The sequence below is a fragment of the Elephantulus edwardii genome, unplaced genomic scaffold, assembly GCF_000299155.1.
Source record: "Elephantulus edwardii isolate Elephantulus edwardi_28Jun2011 unplaced genomic scaffold, EleEdw1.0 scaffold00005, whole genome shotgun sequence".
NCBI classification, from domain to species: domain Eukaryota; kingdom Metazoa; phylum Chordata; class Mammalia; order Macroscelidea; family Macroscelididae; genus Elephantulus; species Elephantulus edwardii.
Genome location: NW_006399755.1, coordinates 2964246 through 2977211, shown reverse-complemented (window position 1 = coordinate 2977211; position 12966 = coordinate 2964246). Strand labels below are relative to the sequence as shown.

The 12966-nt window shown below is 38.3% G+C and overlaps 1 protein-coding gene across 1 annotated transcript in view; it reads left to right on the top strand.

Moving 5' to 3' along the window:
• The window catches only part of AGBL4 (ATP/GTP binding protein-like 4), a 1996071-nt gene that overhangs the window by 1327263 nt on the left and 655842 nt on the right, over positions 1 to 12966 (top strand). The window contains exon 6 of the mRNA XM_006879803.1: positions 10077 to 10116. Within this exon, the coding sequence (XP_006879865.1) occupies positions 10077 to 10116 (40 nt within the window). The remainder of the gene's footprint in view (positions 1 to 10076; positions 10117 to 12966) is intronic.

Sequence of the window (12966 nt, the reverse complement as noted above, 5' to 3'; positions counted from 1 at the left end):
TATGTGTGTGTGTGTGTATGTATATATATATATACACACACATACATATATATACATATATAATTTTATATATGCATATATGCATACACACATATATATCTTTTATTTTATCTATATAGAAAGTCACTTGCATGCCTGATTTTTCCAATAAAAGGAATCTACACAAGGAAAAACTGCTCCCAAAATACATTGAGGCAATCTCATGTGTGCAGCGCCCCCTTGTGTCCACTACCTTACTCAACACTAATTAGGCTTAACCTTTCGTCCTGGAATTGCATTTCAGCACTGAATGAAGTTCACTCTCCCTGAGTTAAAGACTAATGCCCTTGTATTTTCTTGCTTGCAATAGGTACAAGAAAGGGGGCTCAGCCACAACTACTGTTCCATTTCCTTAAAGGAGTCTGTGAGATGAGGAGTGAAGATAATCTTGTCAAAAGGTTAAAAGATACTGAACCATGGAAACAGCACATTTTACCTTTTCACATACTTTGCTCTCAAGATATTGTCTGAAAATATGTATTGCCTATTAATTGTCCAGGTGATACACAGGGCAAGAGGCAAACTGAGGAGCAAGTAAGGTGGACGTCTGCAGAATGATTAGAAAAGAAAAAGTTAGCATTTTAGTGCAGTGGAACGTAGATGTGATGTTAGTGCTTGAAGAGGTTTCTGGAATCCTGTACATTTTCCTTGCAGAGCTGGCTGGCCTCTCCTCACTTCTGCCTCCTGCCAGATGATAGTCTCTTTTCTGTATATGACACAGATCAGTTGAGGTTTGGTTAGCAAAGCAATGGTCCCTTTTGTTTGTTTTACAAATATGAAGTTCTATTATAACATAAAGATGACTTCTCCAAATAGATCCTATGATGTTTATATATACTGTCCTTGAATGCAAAACTAAAGTCTAATCTCTATGGAGCATGAAATGAGGATCATGACATTATCCTAAGAATAGGGGGGGAAACCCTGTTTTCAAATAATCCATTCCACATCCACTGAAAAGGCGAGACTGGAATAGGAGAAGTTACAGAATTAAGAAGTTAGGGACGATAAATTTAGAGACAGGCCACAGCTCATCAGAAATTTTCCAGGGAACAGGTTACCCTTCAGAACTGAACAGGAAGGGAACATTGCATCTCCAGATGTCTACAAAGTGATTGTTTCTAGAAAGGGAAAAAAGGAACCATGGAAAGAAAGGTATAAGAAAGGGGACAGACTGAGCCCTAAAGCCAATGTGTACCTAGACCTCTGTGACTTTGGCCTGGAGGATGCTGATCCCCAGGTCTCCTCATGATGACAGGAGCATGCACAGGGATTACTGATACGTTTGTTTAGATCATCTCCTGCTGTGCTGTGAAAGTCGACTTTTCCCGAAATAGCCGTTCTGTATGAAACACAGAAAGCAAACAGAACACATAATCAGCAACTATTTTCTTCTAACACACAGAACCCTACAACAGCAAAACAAGTGCTAATCTCCAAGAAATAACATAGCTTCTTATCTGGAGAAATGGCTGTGATGTGGTTATGACCAAAACAAAAGTTCAAGAGTAAGAGGTAGAGTCAGGTTAAGTAAGAAGGCAGTATGCCAAGGGCTTGCTGGAGGACGGAGGGAGAGATACCATAATTTATAGGACAAAGAGAGCTTTGTAATACTGACCTAAAGCTGAGAGATGGAGGTTATAGGACCAGCCATCAAACCAGAGAAGCTGTTCTGACCTCATTAATCATGATATTCCCTGTAAGTTCTGTATGGCCGTTGCAATGAATTAATGGATCCAGTAGCAACGCAGTGAGATACAGTGGGTATTAGAATTGATTGGAAGAAAAATGTATGGGAACACAGAGATATTGCTCACAGATTGGGAGGGTTTCCCCTTGCAAAGTTTAATGGAGATTGGGTACAGCCACTTTACTTTGTGTGCTTGTATATTTTTATTATTAGGTGCCAGTGAGTTGGAAGCAACTCATAGATGACTTTCTAGCAGATTTTCAGAGGAAGTAATTGCATAGGAGGAGATTGTCCATCTTTATTCCCGAAGCAACTGGTGTATCTGAACTGTAGGCCACTAGGCTATCAAAGCCACACACACACACACACACACACACACACACACACACACACGGATTGCATGTTGCCCAGAAGAGTCTCTCCAAGAACCAGAAGTCCTTGTCTACATTGGTAGACTCTTTAACTGTGTTCTACAAACTATTTCTTTGTGAAAAAAATTACCAAGTGGTATCCTATTTATATTTTAATGATTAATGCAACCTTCACTGGGAAAAAGAAAAGATTAGGAAGTATTAAACAAAATCATAGTAATAAGATCAAAGATATCAATTATGGCAATATATATGTTGTGACAAACATTCTACTTCAAAGCAAAGACTCAGCTTGGGACACAAAATAACACGATGAATGTTTATACATACTGCATTTACTATATTGTAGAAAAATATCATTAAATGCATGCACAAAATGAGAACAATGACAAGAAAATATAGCAACATATTAAATACAGTTTTCTTTAAGCAGTGGTGTTTCATTAATTTTTGTTCTTTGTTGTTCTTGTTAGGTTCTGTCGAGTATGACTAATAGCAAAACTATAAACCACAGATCTTAACCCTTTCCTATCCTGTGCCATCCTCATAATTTCTGACATAAATGAGTCCATTGCTAGAATCACTGTGTCAGTCCATCTGGTTGAGGGTCTTCCTCTTTTTCTCAACCATGTCTATCTTGAAATAGGAATAGCCTATCCTAATAACATGCCCAAAATACATGAGGCAAAGCTTTGTCATGTTTGCCTCCAAGGAGCTTTCTGCCTGAACTCTATCCAAGACTTATCTGTCTGTCTGTTCTTTTGGCAGACCATGGGACAGAAAACCATCAAATCTTCTGTCATTTTTATTCATTGTTCAGCTCTTAGAGGCATAGCAAGTAACTAAAAATACCATGACCTGAATCAGGCTCACCTTAGTCTTCAAGCTGACATCATTGCTGTTCAGTACTATGAGGAGGTCCTTAACAGCAAATTTTCCTAATGCAATATGTCCCTTAATGCCCTGACTGCTGATTCCAAAGGCATTATTTGTGGATCCAAGTAGGATAAAATTATTGAAAATGTCAATCTTTCTATCATCTTTACTAATTTACTCTGTATTTTGTTCTTTCCACATTTTCCAACATGAAAAAGAAACTATGCCTTTTCATAATTAAAAAAATGAAAAGGGTACCCATATATGCTTTGGAATTACGAAAATTTTCACTGAGGATTATTTAAACCACCAAGATCCAAAATGCCTGCTTAAGCTTTCTGTTTGGCCCTACTTTTTGTTCTTATATCTTTCGGCAGAATGTGAGCAAAAATATGTTATCCTAACAAATAATTTCCATAGGATAATAACTCCTGAGTAAGCATTTTGGTAGAAAATTTTGTAAGAGTCACTTTTGCTCTAAGAATCCTGGGTGGCCCAGTCTTTAAACACTCAGCTACTACCTGGAAACTTGGTAATTTGAGCCCACCAGTTCCTCTGTGAGATAATGTGACCATCCGCTTCTAATAAGATTTGCAGCCTTGAAAAGACTATAGAACATCTCTATTCTTTCTTACAAAGTCTCTGTGAGTCCAAATTGGTTCAACATTAATGAGTAGAGATGCCTGTTAATTTCCTATTGTAATAAAGTCTGGATGGTGTAAATTCACAAGTTCCTCCTATTGACTGTAGAACCCTTGTTCCTGGATGGTCTTTTGGCAGACACGGCTCAGCATTCATTATACTAGGTGGGTGCAGCAGAGGATTTCTTCTGTATACTTATGGTCTAGCATTTTTATTGGGAAAAAAAGCTAAATAGATGTGATCCTCTAAATACAATTATTTGTCAGTATGCCCTGTTAGCCTACCAAGTTTCTATCTCCTTATAAAAAGTTCTCCTTGTTTTCTGTCATGAATTAATTATAATTACATAACTCTGAGTCCAGCCATGTCCCTTGACAAATTGCACTAATTCACCATTTTTACAAAACCGTATACTTTCCACTGGCAATACCAACTAATTATGCTAAGCAAACTAGTTGCTGTTGAATCAGAACAGACCCATAGCTGACCCTTCAGTGGGTAACTTGCACAGGAGGAGATTCCCAGCTTTCTTCTGTAAAGCAGATGGTGGATTCAAACTGTGTGCCTTTGGGATGGGTGCAATTCCGTACCACTAGACCACCAGATTAGACTAGTTAGTCTACTAATGGGCGTGTCATGTAATTCCTTTTGCTTTTAAATAGTTGGTTCAATTTAATTTTGAATAACTGGAGAATTGTTAGTCATTTCTTGTCTGAAAATGGTTCTTCCCCGATTCTTGAACTTCTGTTTTAGTTTTAATTTGCACAGAGTGCACACATGTTGCAATCTTACTTTACAAAGTGCATGTGTAGGTTAAAACAGCAGCTCACACAGATCTCCTTGTGCCACTAGGTGGTGCACATATATGTCCATGAACTACAGGTTAAATGAGCTCAACGCTAAACTGGATGTAATTCATTACTGCAGGGATAGAACGGACAGTAGGAACCATAGGAGTCTAGGGGAGATAGTGATCCTGTTGGCTGAAGTAAAGAAATGAAGACACAAAGGAAGTGACTGCAGAAATTGTAGAAGCAACTCTATGAAGGCTAGAAACCACACAGATGTGACAGAGGAAAAGTCTTGGAGAGGAAAGGGCATGCATATTTTCTATGCTGATGAAATTCCGTTTTACAGACTCATGCAGAATCAACAAAATAATAGCGGAATCATTTAAAGTAGATGGAATCAAACATTCCCTCCAGACCCTGTGCTAGACAGGGAAGCAGAGAGATAAAATACCATTGTCATGTTTTCAAGTAAGGATCTTATGAGAGAGACTCAACTCATTCCCTTCAAGTCAGAACTGGTTCGCAGTTGACCTTCCACTGAGTTTTGGGGAGGCTGTAAATTGCAAGGGACTGTCTACTTAGCTCCTGTTAAGCCTGTGGTGGATTTAAACCATCCTTGGGTTAGCAGCACAACTCCCTATAAACTATGCCGCCAGAGCCCTCTCAATAAGAGAGAACAGTAAAATATACACAACAGAATGTGATTCTAAAGACAAGTTTACAAAGGACAAAGTGTGTAATACTTATTCTGCTTTAAGGAAGAAAAAGAGAGAGGTGGGGTTAAGAATATGCAGATAAGACATAAAGGTCTTGAGTAGTGAAGGCCATCTCCAAGAAAATTACACAACAGCGCAGAAAGGACAGCAGAGCAATGGCATAGAGGTATGAAAGGATAATATGTATTCGGGAATAGTTCACTTCAGTTTGTTATCAGTTGCTGTGGAGTTGGCTCCTATTCATGGTGACCTCATGTGTAACGGGATAAAATGATTAAATCTTGTGCCTCTCTCACGATCGTGAATATGTTTAAGCATTGCTGGGGCTATTGTGTCATCCACCTCATTGTGAGTTTTCTTCATTTTTCTTGACTTTCTACTTTATCGAACATGGTGTTCTTTTCTAGCAATTGTTCTTTCCTGGTGGCATGCTCCCCATCGTCCCTTCTCTCTGAAATCAAGAATACGCTTTCTGAACTTCCTTCAGCATGGTCTTGTTTATTCTTTTGGCAGTCCAAAGTATACTCAGTATTCTTCACCAAGACCGCTATGTGAAAACATAGGTTTTTCTTCTATTTCCTTTTTCCTTTGTCCAGTTTTCACAAGTGTATGAGGTAATTGAAAAGAACATGACTTTGACCAGGCTTATCTCAATCAGCCAAGCGGCGTCTTTGCTTCTTAACACTTTAAAGAATTCTTTCAGCAGATACTTTCAGCACAATTGATGTTTGATTTCTTGGCTGCTGTTTTGATATACATTGGTTGTGATGTGAGTTGTTTGAAATAATTTACCATTTTTACAACTTCAGTTCTTTGCCATTTATTGCAATGTTTATTGGTCCAGCTATGAGGATTTTAATTTACTTTATATATAGATATAATCCATGCTAATGGTCTTTTATCTTATCAATTAATGCTTCAAGTTTCCTCCACTTGCAGCAAGTCTGGTTGTGTCATCTGCATATTGCAGGGTTTTATTTCATATTCATCTTACTGGAATGTTACATTCTTCATTGCATAGTCTAACATCAAAGATTATTTATCCAGCATGCTGATTGAATAAGTAAGGTGAAAGAATGTGACCCTGCTGCATTCCTTAGAGTTTAACAAATGCTTATTGAGGCCTATTCTGTGTCATAAGGGTGTTCAGGTGGCCTAGTAGTAAGAAACTACATTGTAATACCAAAGACACTTGGTTCAAATCCACCAGCTGCTCTGCTGGAGAAGGATGGTCATTTTCATTCTGTATGATTAGTTGCCTTTGAAAACCCACTGGAGGGTCAGCTGCTTGACGGTACACAAAAATAACTATTCCATAGACAGATGTAGTTTGTAAGAATAGCTATTCCAGGTATAGTGAGAAGAATCACACATCTGTAGATAGTTTCAGTCTGAGCTGACAATTTAGAATAATACCTTTTTGAATTCAGGCTTTAGTCTTTGAGCCTTCAATGTCTTAACATTTCTCACAGAATACACAAACAACACCTGGTTGCATTTGACTCCCACGATCATTAAAAATATTTCACTCTCATTCAGTTAAGAGTTGTAAAGTTTGAGACCAGAGACATACTGTACGTTATTCAAAGCCACACAGAGGAGTCAGGATATATGTGTTGGCATTCCTGGCCCCTGTCGTGGTCCTGGTTCTCTAGTGGAGTCTGGACACAGAGGCACTATTTTAAGATCGCTCATAATTGGTAAAGAGAGATTTAAATAGATGGACACCCTTCACCAACTGAGATCATGAAAAACTCAAGCTTGTGGAGAATAAAGACATTTTAGGTTCTTCCTGCATGCATAATGAAAGTGCCAAGCCACACAGGTTGGCTTTGCTAAAGGCAACTTGAGCCAATTGTGTTGCTGGCCTGGTTCAGTTTTGGGGAAGGAAGGTGGCCTAGCTCCAGCATCCCTTCTAGCCCTCCTTTGTGGTTTAAAGTGCATGAGGATGTGGTTTCACAATGTAGATCTGTGCTCACAATGTAGATGAGTGTCATAGTTGCATTGTTTGCTTGAAAAATGTCAACTGGAACAAGTTACAAGCTGGCAAGAAAACTAAGATTTGTGATTGATGTGCTCCTGAAAAGATACAGGCTTGCTTTTAGTTACATGTGCAGTTAAGCAAAGAGCAGAGAAACTTTAAGATATATCTGTTGGAACAAATTAAAGTTAAATGGAAGAGGAGGAAGATCAAAGGATGAAAAGATTTGTGATCAGGAATAATGAAGAAAAAGAGTTTAGCTCATTTATCCTGGAGAGAAGACACAGGTCTTCTTCACATATCCAAACCACAGTCATTACAGTAATGGTGACATTGTATAACACCAGCTTTCAATCCTACAGTCGTTTTCAACTGCTCAAAGTAGAGCTATTCAACCAATATGGAGCAGTGACTTCACAATGAAGAAAATGAATGTAACGTGGGAGTTGTGCAGAGGAGATTGTTTTACTAGTGTCAAACCAGACTCAATAACCTCCAAACTCCAATTATCCACGACTGTATGAAACAGAAAGAGGCACATAGCTAAGGGTCATTTAATAATAATAATAATAATAATAATAATAATAAAGGAAGAGAATGTTAAAAGTATATTCATAGCCTTGTTACTAAATAACTCTTAAAATTGAGCTTCTATTATGTGCTAGACATCACATTAGCTAATGTATGTGCATAGCTCTGTTTGGAACTTCAGATCCAGCATTAGAACTGACTAAATCCTAATCTCAATTCTGCCATTCAGTGAAGATGTGGTTCCATATAGATAATCACTTCTCTACGAGCCTTGTATTTGTCCTCTATACAATGCTTATCCTGTAAGAAGATCAATATTATGTACTTAAATGACCACTCAAAATTAATAATATTATTCCTATCTTATGATTGCTACTAAAAAAAGCATTGTACAAGCAGCAAGTAAAATTTCAGGAAGCTATGTACCATCCACTGCCAGAAAAACAAACAGATTCATCTTGGAGAGGATTAAACCAAGCTACTCCTTGGAGGCAAGGATTCTGGGGCTTCGTCTGACATACTTTGGACATGTTGCCAGGAGGGACGGGTCCTTGGAGAGGGACATCATGCTTGGGAGGGTGGAGGGACAGCGCAGGAGGGGAAGACCCTCTATGAGATGGATTGATTCTGTGACTGGGGTAATCGGGATGGGTGTGTCAGAGGCGGTGCGGTTGGCGCAGGATAGAGCAGGGTTAGGGCTGTTGTGCATAGGGTCGCTATGAGTTGCAAACGACTCGACGGCACATAACAACAACAACAACATTATTATTTTTAAATTTTTTATTGTTTTTTTATACCATAATTCACTTTTTTGTAATCCTTTATAGACATTTTTTCATTCATGTACATTTTGTTTTAGACATAATTTCTATATATTGTGGGGTTTTATCCCTTTTGATTTTTAATATAAACTTTTTCTTTTATACTGGTTTACTTACAAAGTTTGTAGACATTATTTTTCATTCCAGATCTTGCCCATTTCCTTAACCGACCCCTCCCTCCACTCATCAAATTATATGACCCTATGATTACACCACCCCCACCTATCCTCACTCTTCTGCTCCCCCCCCCTTAGATCCTCATACATGTTTTACTAGTTATCTGTTTCTACAATATTGATCTTATACAATATTTGTCCTTATGGGACTGAGTTAGTTCACTTAGCATAATGCTCTCCATTCCCTCCCAAGTTAAGTAGTGATTTACAAAATCATTGTTGCTGTGTGAAGAACTATTCTTGGAGTAGGTGACATGAGGAGGGAAATACTGATGAGTTAAATATGTCAAGGGATTTACTGAGTGAAACTTCAGCAATGCAAGAAGGTGACTGGAAATAGGTATTCTCAGAATGGAGGCTTTTTATTTAAAGTCTTTAAATATAGACTTTAGCACTGCTTAGGAAAAATCAGATATAATGAAGAAAAAGTTCAGCAACAAAACTGAGACTTAAGGAACCTGGATTCCTGTCTTTAAAGTAGTTCCTCACTGCTGCCCTACTGTCTATCTTCTATAATTCTCCACTCAGGTTCCTGTGACATTCAATCTAGAACAGTCTCTCAGTGGGTATCCTGTGAGAGGGAGTAGCCCTCCTGAGATACTGATAAGTCCATCCCCCGTGGTACCTAAAATATTCTCATTCATGGAGGGACAGCACAGAAGGGGAAGGCCCCCTATGAGGTGGATCGATTCAGTGACTGGGGTAATCCGGATGGGTGTGTCGGAGACAGTGCGATTGGCACAGGACAGAGCAGAGTTTAGGGCTGTTGTACATAGGGTCACTATGAGTCGCAAGCGACTCCATGGCACATAACAACAACAACAACAACATACCCTACTGTGACAGATAGACATTGTTTTCTATTAATTCTGTCTAGTGAAAAGGGATGATTCAGTGGGAAAAGGAATGGGTTGTTAATCAGTAATTACGATTTTCATAGCATTGCTGAATGGGTCCAAATAAACTAGCTCTGACATATTTTTGGTCAGAAAAAAGTATCAGAAATGTAACACAGCCTAGGGGCCCAAGATTAAGAGGGCTGCTTTTCTACCATTCAATCCAAATAGCCAATGTGAGCAAAAGGGAATGTGAGGCTGTCTGGTTAAGATTTGGAGTTAGGAATGAGACATTCCTTTGTAGGTCTGAGTAAGCTTCATTTCTTTCTGTGTCTCAGTTCTCCTCAGTATAAGAAATCAGACTGGAAGAACTTTAAGACCCTCTCAAATTTGACTGTGTTTCCAAAGACAAAACGAGAGAGGACGTTCAGTTCTCTGTCTCTAAGATGCAAGGGGTATTTGTAGAATTAAGTGCATACCACCTCCTCGCCAGTTTACTCTGCTTTGCATGTCTGAACAGCTCCTTTGCGTGTCCACCCTGGTCTGCTAAGCAGAAGTTTGGCTTTGGCTCGAATCACTGTTCTCACAATGTGTTTTCTCTTGCAGCAACAGCGACAACTTGACCTCCTGACAATAACCAGCCCTGGTGAGTAGATGCAGTCACTTTACTTTGCCTTTTTTTCTTATTCCCTGGAACAATGCCTAGATGTGCGGCCACATGCATTTCCTGCCCGTCTCCTTTGACTCCCTGAATGAACAACAAAAGTCTTGCGCCATGAGCTCCCCTTCTCCACTCTATCCAGCCTTTCTTTATTTGACGTTTTGGGGGTTTTGTTGGTTTGGTTTATTGTTTTTCTTCCTCCAAGGTCTCTGCTGCCTGCTCTTGATACTGGAAATGGCAGGCTGATGCTAGGATATGGCACTGCATATGCTAGAGCCAGGTTCAAAACGCATGGATTTAAGTGACAAGGAAGTGTGCTGGTCTCTTGAGAAATTAGTTGTAAATTAATAGGCAGAGAGCAAATTGACTAGCAGTAGCATAGGCTGAAGGAAACATGGTTCATGAAGAAGGGCCCCATCTGAGAAAATGACCTGGTTCTTATCTACTATGTGGATCGTCGGAATGACTCTTGTCTTTCATCTTCACTCAAAAGATGAAATCCCTCAACAAAACTGTTGTCAGGAAGTGGAGAAGTATTGTCTTTCCCATGGACTTGGCATCTAGCCTAGTGGGATGCTAGGTAGTTCAGTTTTGCCAGAGAGGTAGGTATTTTACTTTGGTTTGAGACTTAAACCAGCTAAGAGATGGAATTCTCCCCCTGAGAGGATGGAAAATAATGGTAGCATGGTTAGTGAGCATTCAGAGTTGGGCATGGGATTTCACCTTTATCCATGGATGATATTAAAACTATTTAACAGTCCTGATGGCTCCCTGCTTTGCTGGGTATTAATATTTTTGTGACAGAGTGGTCACAGAAATACTGATGGACTTCTGGGTGTGTTTCAGTATTTTAACCTGTATAGCTGGTTTGTGTGAACTTTGCCTTCAGCCAAGCTTGCCATAGTATATCCAGGGACCAGTTGACTTATTTCAAAAGATACTGAGAATTTGTTTTCTGAATTCAATATTCTCTCACAAATATTGACCATTTAATGAGACCAAAATATATTATGATAACTGCACATGCAAATCAATCTTATGTATCACCATCATGTAGATTTCTTTCAACTTAAAACTTCAGAAAACAAAGTTTGCGGAGAAATTACTCTGTCTCTTAGAATGAGATCTGTAATTAATGGTCATATGCAGAAATTCTAGATCATGACACTAGAGTGACTCACTCACATGACTTAACCAATGCTTCCTTACTGAGATGCTGTCTTGTTCTTGTCATTTATAATTGTGCCTGTCCACATGTACTGACCCAGACTACCTGTTTCTATTCTCTGATATTATACTGCAGTATGAGTTGGAGATTTTTTTAATGTAACTTTGGGTGCTATAAGAGGAAACTTTCTGACTGCTAACTGAATTGCTTTTTATACTAGCTTCTCCCCCCGACCCCCAAATGCTACTGTAGAAATTTAAGCAACAGTAGTGAATTTCAGTGCACACCTTTTAGTCGAAGAATGCTACATGCCTCCGGAGTTTGAGGGGTGGAATGGTAAATTTGTCTCATTTTGAAGGAAAGGAGAATATCTTTTGGGTCAGAATGGTATAAGAGGTGTATTATGGCAGACTGGTGTTCTCCAGGTGGGTTGAAATATTGATCCCCTCAGCTCACAGTGCATAAAAGTATGACCTAAATTAGCCAGACTCCCAGACAGCTTGTACTGCCTTGACTTGAAAAGTTTAGGAAGCACTCTTAACCCATGTATTATCTAAATACTGTAGACCATGTCAAAACCACTTTTCTTCACTGTTGCTAACCAACTTCACTATCAAGTTCATCCCTATTCTCCGCCACACCAGAAGCAGTTAACAAATGCCTTGCTACCACTCTTGGGCTCCAAGTGGTATGTACTGGCTTTTTTGCACTCCTCCTCAAACCACCTCAGCACAGGGCTGCAGTCTAACGCCACCACTTCTCATAGACTGGGAGTTTTCTAAGTGCTAAAAGGACATTTTGATGCTCCCAACAATTTATGTAATAGCTCCTCTAAAATTGTATTTTATTTATTGTGAATAATTTTGAGTATACATAAAAAGGAGGAGTTATAATGCAGTCATTGACTGTCCATCCTCTAAACACCGCAATTTTATCATTATCACTAAAATGCTAGCTGTGCTACAAATTCCATGTTTAAAAAGTTTAGATATAGTTGTGAATTTTCTATACTTTTTACTATATTATTCTCTCTTCCCTAAAGATAAGCATGGTCATGAATCCAATGTTTATACATTAATATATTAAAAATTGTATTATTTTAAAAATTTCCATAAATAGTATAATTTGAGGAACATCTTTCTGTGGTGTTTGCTATAATTATTTTTATATATTGTGGAGATTTAGTCATGTTGATAGACATAACTCTGTTTCATTCATGTTAACAGCTATATAGTAATATGAAAAATATTGCCAAATAATTCCATGTTAGTGATGATAATTTAAATTACTTCTGCACCTGCGAACAATGCCTCTATGAACATTTATTTGAATTTCTTCTGTTTATGTCATCATTTTAGGGTATATGCCTAAAAGAAAGTTTATTATATGCAGTTTCACATTTGCTATATAATGGTCAATCGTTTCTAACATAGTTGGACAAATATATACACTTTCAAGGGCAATGTTTGAGCTTTCATTTTCTTTTATACTGAAATTATCAGATTTTTAAATGTTTACTAGTCCTATAATAGGCTTGAGATGGTACAGTATTGTTATTATAACATATATTTCCATAATTGGAAATGGGTTAAATATCTTTTCATGTATTTAGTGGCCATTTCCATTTTCTCTCCTCTGAATTTACCTTTTTTTTTATTTAATTCATT